Source organism: Hemitrygon akajei, chromosome 4, assembly GCF_048418815.1.
Source record: "Hemitrygon akajei chromosome 4, sHemAka1.3, whole genome shotgun sequence".
Lineage (NCBI taxonomy): Eukaryota > Metazoa > Chordata > Chondrichthyes > Myliobatiformes > Dasyatidae > Hemitrygon > Hemitrygon akajei.
In genome coordinates, this window is record NC_133127.1 from 78140859 (window position 1) to 78166388 (window position 25530).

At 40.0% G+C, this 25530-nt stretch overlaps 1 protein-coding gene across 7 annotated transcripts in view; it reads right to left on the reverse strand.

Moving 5' to 3' along the window:
- The window catches only part of dclk2a (doublecortin-like kinase 2a), a 343959-nt gene that overhangs the window by 92809 nt on the left and 225620 nt on the right, over positions 1–25530 (reverse strand). For 4 of the 7 annotated variants that reach the window (XM_073042911.1, XM_073042910.1, XM_073042912.1 and 1 more), the window contains one exon: positions 15704–15798. In XM_073042911.1, coding sequence (XP_072899012.1) covers positions 15704–15798 — 95 coding nt within the window. Of the gene's footprint in view, positions 1–7716; positions 8567–15703; positions 15799–24152; positions 24200–25530 lie in introns of those variants that run through there. The other 3 variants (XM_073042915.1, XM_073042914.1, XM_073042918.1) reach the window with 3 other exon arrangements.

Consider the following 25530-nt stretch of genomic DNA (forward strand, 5'->3'; position numbering starts at 1 on the left):
AATGGGCTGAGTTCAATCCATGACAGAGTAGATCATATATAATACTGGAAATAAATTAGGTGGATAAAGAGCTGTTTTCTTTTTATCATCTGCATAACAATTACTACAGTGAAAAATACTCAAAAACTAAAACCTGAGCAGAAAAGCTGAAAGGGGATAAACGTAAGAATAAAAATTAAATTAAAACCTAGGCCAATGCAGTCGGCAGCTACTGCGAGAAGAAAACAATTACATTGGAGAAATAGAGAAAATGATGTGATAACAAATTTGTGCTATTTTTAAGTTCAAATGAGAAATACAACTTTGTTATTAAGGCACATTGTGTATATGAAACAGAAATCAGTGCAATTCCTAATTTGTTACTGGAAGCACTCAGAATGAAGGATCACTTAATGTAATTATTTTTTGAAAGCACAAGGAAAATCTTTGCAGGAATGAATAAACAAGTGTTTTAATGTCTGACCAAATATATCTTAGGATACATGCTTACTGCAAGTGCTTTGTGCTGGGCTACTGCAGTACTTGTTTGAAGATCAGTTCGTCCTTTGTTGCTAACTCCCCACAGCTATCATACCCCTGTATTTGAAGCTCCGTCATATTCACATATTTTTTCAACTCTCTTGGAAAATCAACAGCGTTGAGAATGCGTTTAAAAAGCTATTCTGCACCCTGAGGATGCACTGAAAATATCAATCTCTTAGGTAGCTCATTATATCTAAAAACTCCAGTAATCTCAGTCCCAGAGATTTAAAAGGCAGGAGCTCCCAGCAAGTGAGGCTGTCACCAGACTAACAGTGATCAGTACTCAGTCCAAAGACTGTATAACGACTTGGATTCTTTGGAGTTGCATATCATGTATTAAAGACTAAAAATAAAATGAGCAAGACAATCCTTTAAGCAATGATATTTTAGTCCAAGCCAGAATTTGTGGCTTTTTAGGCAGATTACCAAGGGTTTAGGAGCTGGAGAGGGGTAGAAGCTGCTAGATTCAACAAGGTAGATGTGCAGTCGGAGGATCAGGATTGATTTTTTTTTTTTTTTTTTTTTAAAGCTATTATTAATGCTTTTTGAGTTAGTGATTTAGATGCATATCATATTATTACTGAGTTAAGTATTGTATGTAATGAGTTTTTGCTACAACAAGTGTATGGGACATTGGAAAAAATGTTGAATTTCCCCATGGGGATGAATAAAGTATCTATCTATCTATCTAATCCTTGTCCAGCTAACAAATCCTGTGTCCCAGTCAGCCCAACCCCAAACCCCTGCTATTTTCAGCCCTTTATCTTCTAATTATTTATCTGACTTTTCCCACATTGTACACTTTGGAACACCCTTTCTTTAACTACCAACAAAATTCTCCTCTGCAATATTCGCATTCTCAGTCTGACACGCCCAGCACAGCTTAAATTGTTTCACAGTACACTTGCTCTCTGTTCAACATATGTTCAGTCTGTGCAAGTTGAAGAGGGGATGTCAGCTGCAGTGCTAAACTTCAAAGCATTCTGACTGGCTGCATCAGCATCATCTAGTAAGGAAGGGCCAGTACACAGGATAGCAAAAAGCTGCAGAAAGTGTAAATGCAGCTAGCACCATCATGGGTACTAGCCTCCCCAGAGTTGAGGACATCCTCTAAAGGGGACCTCCTTCACCAAGGATAGGCCCCTATCTCATTGATACCATCAAGGACAAGGTACAGGAACCCAAAGACACACACTCAATGTTTCAGGAATAGCTTATTCCCCTCCGCCATCAGATTTCTGAAAGGACAATGAACCCATGAACACTATTTTTTCCCTCTCTTTTTGCACCATTTACTTAATTTTATATACACACACACATACATACATACACAGATTAGAAATACTTATACTTATTGTAATTTATAGTTTATTTTATTATTATATATTGCATTGTACTGCTGCTGCAAAACAACAAATTTCACCACATATACCAGTGATATTAAACCCGATTCTGATTCTGAAAATGACAGCCTTTGTGCAAAATCTGCAATGTACAGTGACTGTTAAGACCAGCTTGCATAGTTCTGGCATTCCGACCAATTCAAATGTCCTGCATGATTTCTTCTTCAAGTGTGTCTATATGTGTTAATACTAGGTAGGGTTCCAAAGCTGCCTGTGGTGCCTACAAACAGAGAGAAAAAGTCCAATTTCTCATGACATATGCTGGTTAACTTTCAAAGCTAAATAAGGATTGCACCAAGAACCATTATCTTTGCTTCACAAAAATCTTAATTATTTCTGGTTTCTAGCATTTGTTAATTTCTATTACCACTTTGTCATTGTGATCTGCTCAGATTCAAATGAGCCAAAGCACAAACATTTCCAGCAAAATTGACAATGCATTCCCCTTGGAGATGTCAATTCAAGCTCTTTACCATTCTTAAACTGAATTGAGTGGGAGGGAATGGGGTAGTTTAATCTAATTGAAATTGGGCAGCCCACAAGTTACAATAAAAACCTCCGTATTAAGAGGTTGATTAATGGTGCTTGGGGTCACTCTCCTTGTCCATGTGGATTTTTCTTTTTTGCTTCCAGACTTCCCTCCCATAATTTTAATCTTTTTCATTCTGTCTGATCCTTTCAGTCAGCGTATTTCTTAGTCTAAGAGAGGAAAACTTAAACCTGAGATTGACTAAATGATGATTAAACCCAGCTGAAACACAAAACCTTGCAGGTTAACTTTAACTACATCAATCATAAATAAGCATGAGCATCAACTTCTGTGCCTGACCTTACTCAACCCATGTCCTTTTACTCTTCAATCATTCATTGTCTGTGTCATGAATTCATACATTCCCTTTTCACAATGCTGAGAAACAAACTCGTTTGAAAGCAGATACTGTTGCCACTAAACAGGCACTCATATGAACAAAGCCAAATATAGGGACTTTGTGAACAGTTCTAAATTGGACAACATCATTTTAGTCATCCATTCAGCTGTGCTTACTATATTTTAAGAAACAAATATTTTCTAAAGGGCAGAAGACAAAGGTAATTATTAAGTGCACATTCTTCCTTCACTTTCAGTTCCAAAACTAGACACTCTGATGATTTTTTTTTACTCTTAAAAGACAATACAGGAGGTGTTTAATTAGAAGTGTTAAGGCTGTTTGATTCAGTACATGTCTAGGTGATTATTTTTCTCATATTTAATTGAAAATGTCAGTTTTCCTGTTATCTTAAATTAGATGTGATAATTAATCCCAGTTGTGCGGTGACACCTTAGTGATGCTGCTGCCACAGTCATCTTACACGCCGCATCAGTATAGAAATAACAGGATAAATATTTAAATCCAAATAATATAATACAACATTTACTTTATCACACGGCTTTGGATTACAATCCACAAAGGCAACAGCAATAAAAACAACTTGCATTTATAAGACTCCTTCAAGGTAGTAAAAAAAATTCAAGATGGTTTATATAAATATAATCCGAAAAAAAAGTGTAGCGTCGCGTGAAATTTTATTAAATAACTAAAGGCTGAGAGAAAGAAGTAGTTTCTCAACTGCAACTCAAGAGGAAGATAGATGAGGAGATGATGAGGGGAATAGCTCTAGAGCTAAAGGCAAAGTGACTCAAAGCGTAGATGCAAATAGTGAACAGGAAGAAAACTGCAATTCACAACAGGCTAGATTTGGAAGAGTGAAGAGATCTTGGAGGATGGTAGGGAGATGGAGATGGAGCAAGGTTGAACGATAAGCGGGGCAAGGCTGCGAAGGGACTAAGCAACAGGAATGAGAATTTTAAAGATTAATTCTTAAACTGGGAATGAATGTGGATTATGATCAAGAAGATTGTGGCCAAGTTTGTTTGCAATATGAAGATGGGTGGAAGGGCAGGTACTGTTGATAAAGCAGAGAGTCTGCAGATGATCCTAGACAAGGAATGGTGAAAGTGGTAGATGGAATATAGTATACGGCAGTGTATGGTCATGTTTTTCTGTTGTTGGCAACGTATGGAGATGTTTTACAAGCAGCTTACAAAACTACTAGATACTCTACAATAAACATGAGAAAGTCTAGAGATGCTGGAAATCCAAAGCAACACACCACACAAAATGCTGGAGGAACTCAGCAGGTCAGGCAACAACTATGGAAATTAATTAACAGTGTTACGAATGTGCCACAACTCTGAGGGGCCGAAGGGTACAAAGTAGCCCCCTCCTTTTTGAGAATTGCAAGATTGCTATTAATTCAGGTCTGGGACCCAGGAAATGAGAGAGAGACATCCAGAATACACAAGGCTTGGAATGTGTCCTGGCCTCAGCCAGGCGGAACCACGGATAACGGCCATTGTCTCTTGGAGACGGAATTGTGTATTGAGTACTGTACTATTCATTGAAGCCCTCAAGGGACGACCAGAGTGGGCTGGTTGAGGGATTGCATCATCCCAACCTGACTGACATCTGAGACCCCGTGAGTAAGGATAAAAGACGGTCTGGGGAACAACCCCTTCAGACGCACCAGGAGAAACGCTAGAAATCCCGTGACAGCGTTTAATAGCGACAGCCAGTGGGGCTCGCGTGCGTCCTTTTCCCTCGCCTGGGAATTGGCGGGCTCGCCACGGAAGAACGGCTTTGGCTAAAGAAGAGGCCACACCAACGGAACTCTCGAAGGTTCGAAATCATTAAAAGGAAAAGCTGGCAAGTTTCTAAAAATCTCTCTCTTGACTCCAACCAAAGGCTGCAGCCTGAATGAACTGAGTGACTTTTATATTTCCATCGGACAATACATTATCCCCTAGACAACGATAGAGCTATTTCTTATTGATTATTATAATACCCGCACTTTTAGATTTAGTATTGACGACGTATATTATCTGTATGTTTGCATTGATATTATTTTTGTGTATTTTTACTAATAAATACTGTTAAAAATAGTACCATCAGACTTCAACGGACCTCTCTATCTTTGCTGGTAAGTGACCCAGTTACGGGGTTCGTAACAACAGTTACTGTTTTTCAGGTTTCAGCTCAAAACATTGAGTCTTTATTCATCTCCATAGATGCTGTCTGACCTGCTGAGTTCCTCCAGTATTTTGTGTGGCGTGTTGTTTTACATACACTACTGGATATACTTCTTCAGAACTACGATCACTGTAATCCTAGACTGTAATTTCCCTTTAGGAAATGTACTTTTGAACCATCAAAAAGACCGAACGATTTTGCAAGCTCCTCCAGGATTCAATGCAAATTGACTCTTGAGAATGCGGCCACTAGAGGGACGGCCTTTGCTTGGGGCCCGAGAGTGGGAAACTCAGCTCCATTACTTTTTGCTGATGAAAGAGTCGAGCCAGATTAAAGCATTTGAGGTCCAAGAGCAGACAGTGAACTGACATTCAGCATTGTCTGCCTGTGTTTGACCCGTCTCCCTCTCTTCATGCTACCACCATCAGATGGGAGGTGCAGGATCCCACACAGCCAGGGTTGCAAGCATTTGTTGCCCTTTTATGTGCTGGCATTGGGGAGGATACAGAGGAAGTTAATAAGGCTGATTCTGTGAATGAATGGGTTAATGTATGAGGAGTCTTTGATGGCACTGGACCTATACTCACTGCAGTTTAGAAAAATGAGGGGAATCTCATTGAAACCTATTGAATATTGAAAAGCCTAGACGGAGTGGATGCGAAGAGGATGTGGGTAAATCTAGGACCAGAGGGCACAGCCTCAGAATAGAGAGATGCCCCTTTAGAACAGAGATGATGAGGAATTTCTTTAGCCAGAGGGTGGTAAACCTGTGGAATTCTTTGCCACAGATGGCTGTGGAGGCCAAGTCATTGGCTCTATCTAAAGCAGAAGTTTATAAGCTCTTGATTAGTAAGGGCGTCAAAGGTCATGAGGAGAAGGCAGGAAAATAGGATTAAGAGGATAATGAAGCATCCCTGATGGAATGGTGGAGCAGACTCGAAGGGCTGAATGGCCTAATTATGCTCCTAGGTCTTATAGTCTAAGATAATAGCTTAATAAAACTGATGCAAATTAGAATGCAGGCAGAATACATTAAAGGAGGTTGAGCAGAAACTGTCCCTCTGAAAAATAGGAGAAGATCTATATCACTGGGGCAGTGCAGCCCTTTTTTAAGATACTGCCAGGAATTTCAGCAAAGACTAATCTATTTTGAACACATTTTATAAGATTAATGTCCTTTATAATGAGGTGACTGAACGGCACTCAAAATAAGATACCATGCGTCTTCATCGCTTGTGATCTACACACAATAATGATGACTTCAACTCCTTTTTCCTGTGCAAAATGCAGGTACAGAGTGAGCACCAGTGCAACAGATTTAGTAGGTTTATTTGATGAATACAATTTCATGCTGTGTAAATTGAATAAGACATTGTTCAGGACCGCTCTTTGTGTCTTAACCTTTCGTTGATTAGAAAGTACAGTATATATAGTACAAATAAAAAAGGTTTATTAACTAGAAACCAACAAAGTCAATTTGTAGTTCCTACATCTTAAATAATTCTTAGACAAACTATTCAGGGTCAATATTTATTGCAAAGGCATTCTTCATGTCCAGTGTCATCAGTGGGGAACAAACACCAGTTTAACATAATCTGAGTCTGGAAAACATTGTGTGTTTCCCACTGACAGGAAGAAGATCCAGGATTAGTAGGGACCATATAAGATATCTTTTCACTCTCTTTGACCTGTAACAGCAGGGGTGCTTCTCTAAACCCAGTAGGAAATATTTCTGCCACTGTGTGACATGAAGATTTGTAGACAGAAAAACAGATAGAAAGAGAAAGGATTTCATGCCATTCTGTTCATCCTAACCACAAATAACCTAATAAAACAAAAAGCCAGCAGCCTTGAGAGGATTTCAGTCAAACACCAAGCCTAAATCTTCCAAATCAGCAATGTACTGATGGGCAATGGATAAATGTTTGGACTGGGTTATACAGTTAGTTCAAGTTCTTCTAATTGTCATTTAACTATACATAAATACAGCCAAATGAAACTAACTACACTTACACAATGTGATTAAAAATAGTGTAATTTTATCTTCATGGAATCACTCGGCTCGTAAGCAAGTCCCTCAGTCCACTGAGTTTGTGCTGCTCATTTCGCACCCATTTTACTAATGCCATTTTATTCGCTCCACATTGCCATCAGCTCCGCTCAGACTCTACCACTCTCCCACACTCTAGGGACAATTTCCAACAACTGTTTAAATACCAACCCGCACGTCTTTGACATGCGGATGTAAACCAGAGCACACAGGGGAGATTGCACAGACACGGGGAGAATGTATGGACTCTACACAGACAGGTCCCCAGCTCAGGATTGAACCTGCGCCACTAGAGTTGTGAGGAATCAGAACAGTTGTGCCACATGTGAACTTTAAAATATTCTTTTCTAATGTCAAGTTTTATGTACTAGGAATTAAGTTTGAAGCAGATTTTTATAATGCTGAGATTTGCTGTGTAATTTTAGTACAAGTTGTGGCGATCTACACTCGGCAGCAATAAGAATTATACATCCTGAGGCCCACTGGGTAAAATGGTACAGAAGATACTGGAGATACTCAGCAGATCAGGCCGAATCTGTGGGAGGAGAAACACAGGCAGCGTTTCAGGTCATCAGACTAAAGCAGGAGCAGTGAGACATTGACTCTGGTATGGTCAATACATCTTTACCCTGTAAAGCTAAACATGGTCGTCAGGTGAATGAGTAAATGGGATGGAGTAGAAAGTGAGAACATGGATAAAAGTCTGTAGGAGCTGTGAAATGCTGAGCGTGGTGACATGCCTGCAAGGTCAGGCTGGGCTTGTCCTACACTCCCCGAGAGAAAAAAACAAATAAAATGACCCGATATCACAGATGGCAACTGATAAAGATGGAGAAAGTATGTTGCTTTAAGTTGTAGACTTCAATATTATCACAGCATTTAATCAAAATTACACTGGACAACATTTTTTTCCTAAAGTGTTGCTTCCTTACTTTTTCTTTGTTTATGATAGACAGCCTGAAGCTGAACACAAATTTAATTTCAGACTACTTGCATCACGTAGGAATTTGGAGAAACAAGAAACTAACTTTTATTGAAAATAATGCATTTAATTGCATAACGGTGCTGACGGTTTGCAACAGTTCAACTATTTTGTTAATGACCATCATTTGTACTCGGTGTCTGAGGCTTTACACTTAAGTGTCCAACAATAATCAGCCAGCATTGATGGATTCCAGTTGCCCTGATACTGTTTCTCCATTACTGCAATGTCCTGCTGAAACTTTTCACCATGCTCATCACTGACAGTGCCAAGATTAGCAGGGAAGAAGTCTAAATGGGAATGCAGAAAATGAATCTTTAGTGACATGTGGCACGTAATGGTTTTGTATGCTTGAAGCATGTTGTCAACCCGCTGCACGTAGCTTGGTGCTCTGTAATTGCCAAGAAAATTTTCAACAACATCCTTGAATACATTCCATGTGATTTTCTCTGGTCCCACAAGAAGTTCTTTGAATTGCCTGTCATTGATGATCTGTTTGATTTGACTTCCGTAATCTTGCCTTCAGTTATTCCAACTTGAACTACGAATTGAAATAACAAATATAGGTGATTTCAAACAATGGTGCATAAAGGGAAATTTCATGGTGATCTTCATGATCAGCAGCCCAATATCCATAATATACACCCAAAAGTATACAGGAAGCAAAATCTTTTGTTGTCCAAAGGAGGATGAGAGGTGACCTGACAGAGGTGTACAAGATAACAAGAGGCATTGATAATGTGGATAGTCAGAGGCTTTCCCCCAGGGCTGAAATGGTTGCCACAAGAGGGCATAGTTTTAAGGTGCTTGGAAGTAGGTACAGAGTCAGGGGTATGTTTTTTTATGCAGAGAGTGGTGACTGAGTGGAATGGGCTGCCAGTGGCGGTGGTGGAGGTGGAAACGATAGGGTCTTTTAAGGGACTCCTGGGTGGCTACATGGAGCTTAGAAAAATAGAGGGCTATGGGTAAAACCTAGGTGGTTCTAAGGTAGGGGCAGGTTTGACACAGCTTTGTGTGCTGAGGGGCCTGTATTTTGCTGTAGGTTTTCTATGTTTCTGTGATTTGAGAACCCAATATTTTAAACTTCATATTTTTATTTTTCATAACATAAACGACTGAAAACACAGAAATCCACATTAAAGAAATAAAAAAAAATCAGCAGCTATTTAAATAAAGCAGATGCAAAAACAAAAGAAATGGGGGTTCAAAATGAAATGATACTAAATGCAAAAAGACTAAATTATTTAAGATATTTCTTCCACAAGTGCAATGAATTTTGGAATGGACTTCCTATGTGCACAATTGATATGAATTTGAGTATCGCTTATAAAATAAAATGAATGAAGTTCTAATAAAGCCATCGCTAATTCCTCAAGTCAGTTTTTAATAAAAAGAGATTTCACTAATTTCAACTAATATAATTCAAAAAGGCTATGTCAAAAAAGGCAAAAAACATGAATTATTCCCTAATTGAACGAACTGCCTTTAAACTAAGACTGTATGAAGTGACCAGCTACAGACCAGTCATATAAGAACACTATAAACTGAAAAGATAGATGGATATTCTAAATTTTTGCATAATTGTGGTAAGGTAGTTGAAATTTGGTAGCATTTGACTGTTAAGGACATTAAATTAATTCATTGTGAGGAGAACAATACTTAGTATAAAAAAAACCTCATCACACAGGTGATAAAAAAATCTCATTATTGCAGATAATCATAATAAATTACACCACTTTATTCAATATATCATTGCTAATCATCTCACTTGAGCTCTGATTGGATTGTAAGAATACCACACATTGTCATCCTTATGCTACAAAGTGGAAGTGATATTTACAACATAATTCCTTCTATTCTTTTGACACACGAGAGTTGTTATATCAGAGCAGTTATTGGAAGATGCTGCAAACACCAGAATCCAAATAAAATATTCTGCTATCACAATGTAAAGACTGAGACAAAGGAACAGCACATTGTTGAATGTCTCTACTAATAAATGCTCTTCACTATAATTGCATGTTTCCAGTTTCCCATGCTTTCATTTTCTAGCTTTATCTTTCAAATTCTATTGTTTTCAGCCAGATGGGTGCTACTTCTGGAAGGAAGACCATACACTTTAATAAGTAAAACAAACACGAGAAAATCTGCAGATGCTGGAAAGCCAAGCAACACAAAAAATGCTGGAGGAACTCAGCAGGCCAGGCAGCATCTATGGACGTTTCGGGCCAAGACCCTTCATCAGGACTGGAAAAAAAGATGAGAAGTCAGAACAAGAGGTAGGGGGAAGGGAGGAAGAAGTACAAGGTGGTAGGTGATAAGTGAAACTAGGAGGGGGATGGGTGAAATAAAGAGCTGGGAAGTTGACTGGTGAAAGAGATGAAGGGCTGGAGAAGGGGGAATCTGTTAGGAGAGGGCAGAAGACCACGGAAGAAAGGGAAAGGGGAGAACTACCAGAGGGAAGTGATGGGCAGGTAAGCTAAGAGAGGGAAACAGGAATGGGAATGGTGAAGGGGGGGGGGGGGGTGCAATTACTGAAACTTCGAGAAATTGATGTTTATGCCATCAGGTTGGAGGCTACCCAGACGGAATAAAAGTGGAACAAGTGCCACACCTGCCCCTACACCTTCTCCCTCACTACCATTCATGGCCCCAAACAGGCCTTCCAGGTGAGATGACACTTTGCCTGTGAGTCTATTGGGGTCATCCACTGCATCCGGTGCTCCCAGTGTGGCCTCCTGTATACAAACGAGACCCAACGTGGATTAGGAGACCACTTTGCCAGCACCAGCGTCCACTAGAAAAAAATGGGATCTCCCCGATTTCAATTCTACTTCCCAGTCCTATTCTGACATGTCAGTCCTTGGCCTCCTCTACTGTCGCAATGAGGACACACTCAGGTTGGAGGAGCAACACCTTATATTCCGTCTGGGTTGCGTCCAACCAGATGGCATGAACGTTGATTTCTCTAACTTCCAGTAATTGCCCTCCCCCCTTTACCATTTCCCTCTCTCACCTTACCAGCCCATTGCATCCCTCAGGTGCTCCGCCTTCCCTTTCTTCCGTGGTCTTCTGCCTTCTCATATCAGATTCCCCCTTCTCCAGTCCTTTATCTCTTTCACCAATCAACTTCCCAGCTCTTTACTTCATCCTTCCCCCTTTCCTGATTTCATCTATCACCTACCACCTTGTACTTCTTCCTCCCCTCCTCCCATCTTCTTGTTCTGACTTTCCATCTTCTTTCCAGTTCTGAAGAAGGGTCTCGGCACAAAACTGAACCGTTTATTCATTTCCACAGATGCAGTTGACCAGCTGAGTTTCTCCAAATTTTGTCCATGTCACTATAATAAGTAGCTCTAAGTTGAGTAATTTAGTACCTTCTGAATAACAGTAGCATTTGATACCTTTGTTGTCATTTTCAACGCAAGAAACTTTTAAACATTGGGTAATTTGCATTTTGAGACTAACAAATTTGTAACATTCAATGCTGGTAAAAAAAAAGTCTAGATTGGATCACACAGCTATAATCTAAAAGGGTCACATACTGCTTCTGAAGATGGTTTTACTGGATTTCCAGAAGAAGTAACACAAGGTGATAAATCTCAAAGCTGCAGTCATTCATCAGTATTTATTATATAGGACTTCCGGATAAGCAATTCCATTTCCTGGTGAATGGAAATGCCAGAGAATTGTTTTGCTTGTTGGTTAGTTTATAAGCTTGCCAGCCTTTGATGTTCTGCGTATCCAAATGAAGTGGGTGAAATTTCATATGCTTGTGAATACAGGGAAAGAAAATCCTGCACTAATTTCTCTATTTTTAAGGCAACTCCATAACTATAAGGTAAATTAAGACCTCCTAACCTATCCTCTTCTTAGCAACACGTACAACGTGCTGGAGGAACTCAGCAGGTCGGGCAGCATCCGTGGAAACAAGCAGTCAACAAGGGTGTCGGCCCGAAACGCTGACTGCTCGTTTTCACGGATGCTGACCCACCTGCTGAGTTCCTCCAACGTGTTGCAAGTGTTGCTTTGATCCCAGCATCTGCAGAGTACTTTGTATTTACTGTCCTCTTCTTAGATAGTCCTCCCCATCATTGTGGAGGGTTGCCACAAGAAAGCAGTATCCACCATCAAAGACTCTCACCATCCAGGCCATAACCTCTTCTTGCTACTGTCAGTAGGAGATACAGAAGCCTTAGGACCCACACCACCTGATTCAGGAAAGTTACTATCCTACAGCTAACAGGCTCCTGAACCAGTGTGAATAACTTCATTCACCACTACTCTGAACTGATTCTCCAACCTACAGACTCACTTTCAAGGTCTCTTTAAAACTCATGTTCTCTTTTTTATTTTTATTTGCAGTTTGTCTTCTTTTGCACATCGGTTGTTTGACAGTCTTTGCCTGTTTATTTATAATTTTCGATAAAATTCCATTGTATTTCTTTTTCCTTGTAAATGCCTGCAATAAACTGAATCTCAGGGTAGAAAATTAATGTGGAGTGTATCGATACATGCAATTTAGTTGAATCACAGACTGATTTGCTTGGACACATGATATAAGCTCTCTACAGCACATTCTTAACAAATAGTGAGTAAACAATATCTTTTTTGTTTGGAAAAACTGGGACAAATTAGATAAGGCTTCAAGGTGGGGCATTAGAAACAATATGTAATTCTAATTTCTCACATAACTTTCCACTGCTTTGTCAGAAAAACAAAAGCATGCCATTACAGAGAGAGTATGAAAGTCATCCTGTCTCACTTTTATGAATCAGCTGCTGCCAATCTGCTTCATTGCACAATGGTAGACAGGTGAACAGGACACCAGCATGGCAGATAATTCCAAGAAATATACTAATTTAATCAGGTATACACTTCTTTTTTCTATTAATTTTCAGCAGGAAGACTCAAACTTTCTAATTTGATGCTCAGAATATTTCAGATTAGAAATTATTTAGCATAGTAAAGTATTTTTGTACCATTCAAAGGAAATTGATTGTATGGCTATTCATCGATTTTTATGGCAGATCAAGCTGACATGTTTGTTCTTACAGGTGAGAGAACATATGCAATGGTATAAAATGGTGTTCAGCACACACTCAGACATTACCTGCCTTGGCCTTGTCAGGTTTCACAATGTTTCTGAGGGGTACATCAACATAATGTAAGAAGGTATCCGGGACACCTGCATACTATCATGCAGCATGAAGCCTTGTAGGTAAGCCTCCTTAATGATGTTTGTAGCCCTTGCATATACTTGCCGCTCTCCTCTTTGTAGCAGGTCTCATTTGGAGCTTCTAATGACATGACCCCAAGTCCCAACAGAGGACTGCAACTTCACCACCTTCTCCCCCACCAGTGCCCGTGCCCTACGCATGAGGTCCTGATCACTCCGGGGCTGTGGCTCTTACTCTCCCTCACCCCAGCCCTGTGTTCCCCTTTACACAGTGGGCTCACCCAGAGGCTTACCCGAGTGCTCCCACTTGCAGAGGATACATTTGGGATTCATTATTTCATATCCCTACTTCAGCCTCATGCTGCATCTCAACAGAATATTGAAATGGATGCCCATATTAAAAATATACACTGATCCATTGTGCAACATTGTCTTAAAATATCTTTTGAGGCAAGGAATAGTATCTGTTCTTCTGTGTTCTTATAGTCAGTCTACTCATGTCATTCTATCAGTTATGAATACAAAAAGGAAGGTAATTTATAAGGAGGTTTTAAAGACGTCTAGATCTTCTTAACCAGCTTTCAGCCAATAAAGTTGTTTTTTAGTTGTAATTGTTGTGTTTGTTAATGAGGGAGAGTGCAGAGCACACACCAGCACAACAGCATACATGCTATCCGACTGAACTTTGACAACACTGCTTGTACAGTATGTGAACTTCTCCCATGTTAATCCTAACTGAATGGCATAGGATTAACCCATTAACAGCCACAACAATAATCAAGACATAGGAGCTAATTTTCACACTGTGAGCTCCCAATGTGTTCAGATCAGATAATTCGATTGAGTACTGTTGATTAAGCAGGATAGCAAGAGTAACTTCCTTGTGCTTCCTTAAACAATGCACCTGAGAAAGCAATCTCACTCAAATGAATGTTACCATTAGAGCCAGGGCTGACATATATTTAAACATTTTTCTTGTTTTGCATATTTTATAATATCCTGTAGTACAGAATCCTTGGTCTTTCTTGCAAAAGACTTAAGCAAGAGTTGTGAATAGAAACTGTTGTGGAGATCTGCATGTTAACAGAATCCCCTGGAAAATTCATTTGTTTACTTGCAGGCAAAACAAATGGATTCTGTTCCCTGGCTAGAATTTCCTTTCTTTATTTTAACCAGACATTAAAACTGGAAATCTGTAAGTGAAGAACATTATTTACACTGGATCAACACTGGATTCCCATGGCTTCCCACTCTATCACCCAGTTATGAGCAGCCCTTTTTAACCCTCTATAAGTGCTTATTTTCCCTTTTCCAAGCTGATTATTTTGTTGTTGCTGCTGAACAATTTCAACCCCAATAGTTCGTTAAATGTGAAATTACAATTTCCTTCCAAAATCAAAATGGGTTAAGTCTAATGGTGAAGAAGCAATTTGGCAAAAATAGTTCAGGGGTCAAGTGTTTGATGCATGGATGTGAAGGATGCATAGACAACAGAAATCTAGAGAATGTCCTGATACTGAAAGAGTTAAATCTCCAGATGTATATTGATAAAGTGCCTCACTCATTCCTATATATAAAATATTACCAATTCTTGTCTCACTTAGCTCTCTTGCTTAAAAAATTTGACTTCTTCTAAATTGCTTCTTCATTCTAAATCGGAATTTCAATCAGCATCACTCGACAACACCAACTGCAAAGCTCTTTTCTTTTGTTCATTTTCCAAAAAGGTTTCATGAAATATAATCATTGTGTTTTTGGCTATACTTAATGATCCAAAACAGAACACAATTAAATGATCAACACACAAAATGCTAGAGGAACAAAGCAGGCCAGGCAGCATCTATGGAAAACATAGATGCTGAAACATCGACTGTACTTTTTTCCATAGACACTGCCTAGCCTGCTGAGATCCTCCAGCATTTTGTATGTGTTGCTTGGATTTCCAGCATCTATAGACATCCTCTTGCTCAGAATTTAATGATGATGGAAGAGACCAGAGTCACTGGGGAAAAAGCTTTTCATGACATCTTCTAATACCAGTGGGTGACAAGGCATTTCTTGCAGGATGCAAAGCAACTTTTGAAAGTCTGGGTAATAGTTCTGTACTTGGAGAATATTAGATCATGGTCCCCATAACTTCTAGTCTCAAAAATGCTAATGGTGTGAACTATAAAACAAGACTACAATTTAAGGGAAAGCTACTGAAAACCATGTCCAGATGCACAATCACCTTAAAGTCCAGGAATGGAAAACAATTCTTGGAGGACTGGGAGTGCAAAAATACATTAACATGTGGCAAACCATGCAGCTCCTGAAGAACAGAGGAAAACACTGAATGCATGTTCTCAGCTAGAGAGTTGCATTCTATGCAGGTAGTCACTGTTCGAATCTAAATGTGCTTCATCTGCCACTCTCATTGGATTTTTTTTAAACAGGCACCACAGAGAATTTCAGAAAATGCCAGTTCTTTAATGTACAGATTAATAGATTTTATTTTACCTTGTGAGCTCTTAAGCTGCCAGGACTGGTCGGTGAAGAGCTAGATGATTTAGTGGATTTGGGTGTTGACAGCTGACTGCTTGGTGTTCCATTCACTGTGTATTTAAAAATAAAAATTTAAATAATATGAAAATTTGAACACAAGGTACCAGAACATAATCTGCATGATGAAAAGCCAATATATTTTTGAAATATGGCAGATTTGATATTGCTAAATAATGCAGTAAAACAAGATAAATTTCTTTTCTCTAGGAAATAGAATATATTTACATTTGCCAACCTAATCTTTAAATTTTATACTGAGTTACAACAAAGATTTATTTGAATTTCTATATTCTTTGCATACTGCTATTTGTTTTGATCAAATAAAGGGTGGAATTGATCTTCTGTGTGGCATAAATAGGCTCCTTGGAATTGAAAGTCTATTTCACATTGGACCTAATTATCTTTTATACTAAACTAACAGAAGAAGGAGGTATGGAGTAAATAAGTTATTGATTGCTGCTAGCTCATCTTGCACTACTGGAAAAGACTATTGACTTTTTAGATCATATTCCTTGTGAATCATTTCATCTACATAAGGCAATTACCTCTGTCTGTCCATATGCTATGAAGTTGTCATTTTTAACATTATTACTCCCCCCCCCCCCCATTTCCTCAGTCTTTAAGTTACAAGAACTGACTTTGATGGTATGCCTGGGTAAGGTGGATAAAAGCAAATAATGTGCCTTGCCTTTCTAGCTTATTCAAATCCTAAAACACTCCCTTCTGAAAACTGAGCATAATTTTCTGAAATCTATAATTCCATTGAAGTTTACAACCACTGATAATGCACATCAAGAATTTTACGATGCTCTCTCCATAACTTCTTCGTTGAATCTCATGGCCAGAAACGTTCAGGAGCTGGTGCCCAAGATTCCTTTATGCAGTCATGACTGGCCCAATGGTCTATATGAATGGTGCATTTTGTAAAATGGTTTGTCTTCCAGCTCAACTGAATTCCTTAGTTTTCTGTGCCTAGCAATTTAATTCTTGTTTTCCTGTCTGTACTCTCCTTTTTATTGGGGCACTCTGACATACAATTAGTCCTTAGTTTTGTCCTTGAGCAAAGCCAATAAAAATCTATTATTGTACTATTTCACACGGTACAAAGACACTGTTGAAAAATCACAAATGGACCCTACACATATTCCATTGGGCATGTCTCCAAAAACTCCACCTTGTTTCTAAAGATGTACCATGGAGAGCATTCTGACCAGTTGCATCACCGCCCGGTATGGAGGCTTCAGTGCACAGGATCAAAGGACTCAGCCAGCTCCATCAGGGGCACCACCCTTTCCAATTTAGGGGACATCTTCAAAAGAAGGTTCCCAAGAAGGTGGCATCCATCAGTAAAGACCCTCAACACCTGGGACATGCCCTTTTCTCATGGCAACCATTGAGGAGGGAAGTCCAGGAGTCTGAGGCCCACATTCAACATTTTAGGAACAAGTTCTTCCTGTCCACCATTAGATTTTGGAATGCTTCATGAACCCATTAACCCTACCTCACTATTTCTCTTTTGTACTATTTATTTTTTGTATTTTTTTAAATTCGTGATTTTCTGGTCTTGCACTATACTGCTACCACAAGACAATAAATTTCACGACGTGAATCAGTGATGATAAACATGATTCTGATTCCTGTGAATTGGATGTACACCACTGCAACTCAACAATGCCTAAAATTATTGCACTAGTCTTGTATTGGAAATATCAAACATAAGTGAGCAGAGTCTGCCACTCATTTCTGCTCTTACAAATGTATCAAACTGAAGTAGAATGTCTTTGATTTAAGATATAGTTTAAAATAGAACATTAAAAAGAACTACATAAGCAATTGATAACAGACATGGAAAATTATATTGTAACCACTGCTGAACGCACTGCACTCAGTTTTAACTCTCATTGTTCAGCTTAATTTAGTTACCACATAAAGTGACAACCTGACTTTCATTTTCTTCATGATTCATGAAAGCTACAAAGTTTGGTCAATCCTGTAGATTTATATTGTTAAATTGTTTTCAATCACATCAATTTCCTATAACATCAATGACTTTCATTATTGAATGAAATTTATTCCACGTTGTTGATTAATGGCAGCAAATGTTGCACAGGTCAGGTTTATATGTATCTGATAATTCTCAAAACATTTAAACTAGTTTTGCAGGGAGATAGGAACTCGAACACCAGATCAGAAAGTGGAAGGATGGAGAGGAAGGTAGAAGTCCGGGCCTGTAAAAACAGGCAGGAGCAAAGTTATAGGATGGATAGTTTGACGTGTGTGTATTTTAATGCTAGTATTCTGGGTAAAGGTGATGAACTTGGAGTATGGATCAGTACATGGAACAATTCCAAAGACTTGGTTGAGAGAGGGAGAGGAAAGGGTGCTTAATGTCCCGAGGCAGGGGGTGGGGGTTCGCACTACTAACCAGGGACAATTATCACACACAACTACACTCAAAGGGGACATGATAGATGGCTCATCCACTGTCTATACAGGTAGAGCTCAAGAGTAGGAAAGGTGCAATCACTCTGATGGGGTTGTACTACAGACCCCCCAATCGCCACTGGGACATTGAGGAACAGATAGGCAGGCAGATTAGGAAAAGGTGTAAAAACAATAGAGCTATTGTCATCGAGAACTTCAACTTCACTAATATAAACAGGGTCCTTCTGAATGCAAGAGGTTTTGATGGGGCAGAATTTGTTAGATGCATCCAGGAATGAGGAAGAATTAATTGGGAACAGCTGTTTTTAAGCAAGTCCACATCGGATATATAGAGGGTGTTTAAAGACCAACTGTACAGAGTACAGGACAGGTACAATATGTTCCAGTGAAAAAGAAGGCAAGAGAACCTTGGATGTTGAGGGAGGTGATGAATTTAGTGAGGAAGAAAAAGAAGAAGTATGTAAACCTTAAGAAGCGAGATTCAGAGCCATTGAGGATTATAAAGAAGCCAGAAAAGAACTCAAGTGAATTAAGAAAGCCAGTGGGGCCACGAAAAGTTCCTGGCAAGTAGGATTAAAGAGAATCTCAAGGTATTTTATGTGCATATCAAGAGAAAGACAACATCAAGGGAGAGGTTCAAACCACTCAATCATAAATGACGGAACATTAGCATGGATGCGAAAGATGTGGTGAGGTTCTCAATGAGTACTTTACATCAGTATTTCCCAAGGAGAAGGACATGGAGGATGGGGAGATCTGTGCTAAGTGTTGATATACAAGGGCAAAGGAAGAGATAGTGTTGGTTCTCTTAAAGACTATTAAGGTGGATAAGTCCCCGGGGCTGATGGGATCTACCCCAGCTTATTGAGCGAGGCAAGAGAAGAGATTGACTGGTCCTTGATCAATATCTTTCTGTAGCCACAGGCAAAGCCCCGGTGGACTGGCGAGTAGCTAATGTTGCTCCATTATTCAAGAAGGGAACAAGGGATAATTCTGGAAACCATACACTGGTGAGTTTCACATCACTGGAGAGGATTCTAAGGAATAGAATTTATGAACATGCCTCATTTATTCTCACAAATCAATGAATCTGTTGTAAAAAAAAGATCACTCCCTACTTGTACACAGTTCTTTCCTTTTGCTTGTTTTTTCTTTCCACTCTTTTCTATAAGTGTATACCTCCGATAAATACTTTGTGGAGATTTGTGATATATATGATTATATGATATATATGTACAATGTCTGAAATACGTCTTATAGAAATGTTTGTTTGATGATGAACTTCAATTAAAAAAAAGAATTTATGAACATTTGGAAAACCATGTCCTAATTAGGGAGAGCCAGCCTGGCTTTGTGTGAGGCAAGTCATAGCTTATTAACTTGATTTTAATGAATGGCCAAGGGTGATTGATGAAGGTAGAACTGTGAATGTTGTCTACATGGATTTTGGTAAGGCATTTGACGAGGTCTCTCATGGGAGGCTCATCCAGAAGATTAAGTTTCATGGGATCCATGGTGAATTGGCTGTTTGGATTCAGAACTGGTCTGTCCATAGAGGACAGAGGGTGGTGGTTGAAAGGGCTTATTCCAGCTGGAGGTCTGTCACTAGCAGTGGTCCTCAGGGATTTGTACTGGGACATCACTGTCTAAGATATATATAAATGACCTGGATGAAAATGTAGATGGGTAGGTTAGTAAGTTTGCAGATAATACAAAGACTGGTGGTGATGTGAATAGCTTAGAAGATTGACAAATGATATAACGGGATATAGCTCAGTTGCAGATACGGGTGGAGAATGGGAGATGGAGTTTAACCCGACCAAATGTGAAGTGTTGCACCTTGATAGGTCAAATGCAAAGAGACAGTACACTGTTAAGGGCAAGGTTCTTGACAGTGTTGATAAGCCGGGGTATCTTGGGGTCCAAGTTCATAGCTCCCTGAAAACGGCTACACAGGTTGAGAGGGTGTTTAAGAGGTTACTTGGCTTGCTTGCCTTTATTAGTTGAGTCACTGAGTTCAAAGGTCAGGATGTTATGTTGCTGTTTTATAAAACTTCAGTTAGGTCTCATTTGGAGCATTGCACTCTGTTCTGGAGGCTTTGGAGGGGATGGGGAAGAGGTTTACCAGAATGCTGCCTGGATTAGTGAAAAAGTACTAAAATGAGAGCTTGTACAAAATTGTTTTTTTATTCTGTGGAGCGGTGGAGGCCGAGGGAAAATCTGATAGAGGTTTATAACATTAAGAGAGACGTACATTGAGTAGACAGGCAGTAATTTTTTCCAAGGGTTGAAATGTGAGGGACAAGTTATTTTACACAGTTAGTCTAAGAGCCTGGAATGTGCCTCCTGGGGTGGTGATCGACACAGAAATATTCAAGACTTTTAAAAGACATTTATTTAGGTAGGCATATAATGGAAGGATATGGACTGTGTATGCAGAAGTGATTCACTTAGTTAGGCATTTGATTACAAATTAAATCAGTTCAGCATAACATTGTGAGCCAAAGCGCCTGTTCCTGTGCTGTACTATATGTTCTATGTTCATTCTCTAAAGAATGCTTTAGATATATCACAGAGACATGTTATACTCTCTTTTAAGCCACTTTCTATGCTTCCACATTCTGTTTTTTGTGCCTGTACCACATGCATTGGATAGAATGAAACATTTGATTTCTCTGACTAAGTTGCTGTGACTTTCTCTCTGTTTCAGACGGCTAATACAAGTTATTTGCAGTTTGACCTGTGATAAGTTTAGCATGTTTGAGAGGAACAGGTCATTAATATACATAACATGGTAACATGTTGAGTTTTACTTCCAAAATTTGGTTCATTGAACTCAATGCAGCATGATGATGAGATACACCCTAGGGACATATCATCTGTGATATAACCTGGGGTCATTGGGTTTTTTGGGTCTTTCAACATCAGACACATCAGTTCCTCCATCATCTCCGAGGGACCCTACTACTAAACTTATCTTTACCTCCCCAGCCTCTCCACTTCCTGCAGGGATCACCCCCTCTGCAATTCCCTTGTTCATTCATCCCTCCCCACTAATCTCCCTACCGGCACTTTTCCCTACAAGCAGCCTAAATGCTACAACCTCTCCATACACCTCTTCTGTCACTTCCATTCATGGCCCCAAACAGTCCTTCCAGGTGAGGCAACATTTCACATGCACATCTGCTAGGGCTGTCTAATGTGTCCAGTGCTCCTTATGCAGCCTCCTCTACATTGGTGAGATCTTCCGTTAGCTGGGAGACCATTTTGTTGAGCTCCTCCATAACATCCGCCAGAAACGGGCCTTCCCAGTGGCCAAACATTTTAATTCTGATTCCCACTCCCATTCCAACCTGTCAATCCAGGGCCTCCTCTTGTGCCAAGCTGAGGCCACCCTCAGGGTGGAGGAGCAACACCTTATATTCCATCTGGGTACCTGATGGCATGAATATCGATTTCTCCTTCTGGTGTACAAAAGCTCTCTCCCCCACCCCTTCGACCTTATACCGCTTCTCACTTGCCTATAACTTCTCCCGGGTCCTCACCTCTGTCCTTTTCTCCTATTGTCCACTCTGCTCTCATATCAGTTTCTTTCTTCTCCAACCCTTGACCTTTCCACCCACTAGGCTTCACCTATCACCTTCCACCTAGCCTCTTTCCCCTCCCTCACCTTTTAAATTAGGCAATCTTGCCCCTTCCCTCTCAGTCCTGAAGAAGGGTCTCGGCCCAAAACATCGATTGTTTACTCTTTTCCATAGGTGTTGCCTGACCTGCTGAGTTCCTCCAGCATTTTGTTAATGTTGCATCAGATACTCTCGCCAGGTGACTCAGCCAGGGTTGATCAAGCCCTGGCTGGCTTGTGTCTTAGAAGCATTGCTGCATGGGTCACACCTCTTGGTCCATAGCCATCTTAACATAATGTGCAAGATTCTGCAGGTATGGCATGAGTGAATAAGGACAAATTTCTACCAATTATTTTTTTAAATCTATATTGGTTTCCATGCTCATGCCTTAATCAGTCATAGGCAAACTGGGAGAGGCAAATTGCTAAAATTAATCAACAATTCCATTATCCACATGCCATGTGGTTGCCAAAATGAGATAAACCTTTCTCTTCATCTTGAAAAATTTATGAATCAATGCAAATGAAACAAACGGACAGGTTTTTCAGAGTAGTTTTAGACCTCCCACTTTTTAAATTGTCCCTTTAAAAGTCTGGAGCCCTAACCTTCATGCTGGCTCCTGAAGCAAACCCTCCATTGAAACTGCTGGACCATCATCCATAATTAACACAGCTCTTACCTACCGATGCTGATTTCTTCCACCTTACTGCTCCACTCTGTCTACACTCAGCAAGATTTAGGAAGGGGAAGCTGGGAGAAAACACACCAGTCCTAACTGAGGGGAGAGTGGTGGAAAGGTTTGGAGCAGCTTCAAGTCAATATTGGTCAACATATCGGATGATCTACCCTGGGTCCATCAAACTGATGCAACCATGAAGAAGGCAAGCCAGTGTCTCTACTTTGTCAGGAGTTTGATGCGGTTGTTATGCCACCAAAGACTCTAGCAAGTTTCTATGGATCTACAGTGGAGAACATTCAGACTGACTGCATGGCAGCCTGGTATGTCGTGTCCAATGTGTAGACTCAGTCAGCTCCATAATAAGCACGATGCTCTCCACAATCAAGGACATCTTCAAGAAGGTGGCATCAATAACTGAGGAACCTCACCATCTGGGATGTGCCCTTTTCTCACTACGACCATCAGGGGGATGGTACAGGAGCCCGAAGACGTATACTCAACGATTCTGAAACAGCTGCTTCCTCTTCACCATCAGATTTCTGAATGTCAATAAAGTGATGCCTGGCACAGGAGTGACTGTACTCTGACAGGAAATGATAAAATAGAGGTGCTGGGCTGGGTTAGTGGGTGGAGGTGATCAACCTTACTGCTTGGGGAAAGTTTTTTATTCCTTTGTTTTTGAACCATTTATTTGTTTTGTAATTTAGAGTAACTTCGTATCTTTGCACTGTACTGCTGCTGCAAAACAACAAATTTCACATCATATAATAGTGTTAATTAATCAGATTCTGATTCAAACTGCCTATCCTAATGTATTCCACCCCCAACCCTGCCCTCCACATTCTGAATTGCTAGTTCTTGATTGCCCCTGCACAAGCTGCCTCTCATGTGATTCATTCACAAAATGGAAATGCCATTCCTCAATAGAATTATAGGTTTTTATAAAAGATGATTAATCTGATCTTCCAGTTCACTATCTTGGTAGTGAAGGTAAAAATCTACCAAAATGTGTCTATCCTATGAAATACAAAGCAAGCAGAGGAAAATTATGGATATTTACATCAGAAACAGATACTTGGATTGTGATCAGAGACTGCTGTTCTGTGTCTCTTAAACTACCTGTATGTGGTTAATAGATTACTCACTAACGACTCCAATCAGGGTAGATAAGTGGCTGGGCCCAAGGGAATATTGAACAACACAGGGACCTGTGAGCATAAGTCCATAGATACCTAAAGGTGGTAGCACAGATACTGTAAATAAAGTGGCGAAAAATGCTTACAGGTGACTGGGATGCATTAGTCAGGATGTAGAATGGATGAGCACGGAGGTCATAGTGCAATTTTAGAAATACATCTGAGTATTGTCTGCATTTCTGATTGTCACACCGTAGGAAGGTGATGATTGCAGTGAAGATGGGTACCAGGATGCTGCTTCAGTTGGAATGTTTTGGACTTGAGGAGAGATGGGAGAGGCTGGGTTTATTTACCCTGGAGCAAATAAGGTCAAGGGGAGACCTGACAGAGTGTAAAAATTTATGAACTGCGTAGATTGAGTAGACAGTGAAGAATGTTTCTTGATAACGGAGACATTTGATGCGAGAGGGCATAGGCTTAAGAGGATGAGAGATTTGAATTAAATTGACTTTATTACTTACATCCTTCATATACACGAAGAGTAAAAATCTTTACGTCACGTCTCCGTCTAAACGTGCAATATACAATTTATAATAAATAGTATGTACAACAGGATAGTCAATATAACATAGAAATACAGTTGCGTCAGCATGAATTAAGCAGTCTGATGGCCTGGTGGAAGCTGTCCTAGAGCCTGTTGGTCCTGGCTTTTAAGCTGTTGTACCGTTTCTGGATGGTAGCAGCTGGAACAGTTTGTGGTTGGGTGACTCAGGTCCCCAATGATCCTCCGGGCCCTTTTTACACACCTGTCTTTGTAAATGTCCTGAGTAGTGGGAAGTTCACATCTACAGATGTGCTGGGCTGTCCGCACCACTCTCTGCAGAGTCCTGTGAATGAGGGATTTACAGTTCCCATACCAGGCAGTGATGCAGCCAGTCAGGATGCTCTCAATTGTGCCCCTATAGAAAATTCTTAGGATCTGAAGAAAAACAAAGTCACCCAGATGATACTTTCAGTCTGGAATACACTGGCCTGAGAAGATGGTAGAGGAAGATATTCCCATTTTTGAGAAGTATCTTGGTGAGTACTTGAATCACCAAGGCTACATACTGCATGTTGGTAAATGGGACTAGTATACTTGATGGTTGCCATGGATACGGTGGGGTGAAGGGCCTGCTTCGGTGGTCTATGACTTTGACTTTGTCTCATTCTATAGACTGAAGAGATATCAGATAATCTAAACCTAGGACATAAGGAAAGAGATATGAGGTGACTTGACAGAGGTGTGTAAGATGATAAGAGGCATAGATTGAGTGCCTTTTTCCAAGGTGGAAATGGCTAATACAAAAGGGCACAATTTTAAGGTGACTGTTAGAATAAATAGGGGGGGGGGGGTTTACACACTGCCAGAGGTGGTGATTTAAGCAATATATTAGGGACATTTAAGAGATGCTTAGATAGGCACATGAATGGAAGAAAAATGGTGCACTATGTGGGAATAAAATGTTAGATGGACATTGAAGTAGGTTAAAAGGTTGGCTAAAGGGCTTGTACTATGCTGTATGCACTATGTTCTATATTCTCGGGAACTTTGCAGGGAGATAACATGAAATGAATAGAACACTTAACAGCAAATAATTATAAGACAAATTACCCCATTAAATTTTCTATAAAATTAGTTTTTGTTCTCAGAGCTCAAGGAGTCAGTAGCTTGATACTAATTCAAATAGACAAGTTGCAGATTCAGAGCTGGCTTTGTTAATTCTAACTGCTATAGTTAGTTATCTGTTCATATATGTTGTCACATCCTCCCCCCCCCCCACAATACCAGCTGAATAGCCATCCCTTAGCACCCCAAAGCACAAGCCTGACTGGGCCTAAGCCCACCAGCCATTGTAA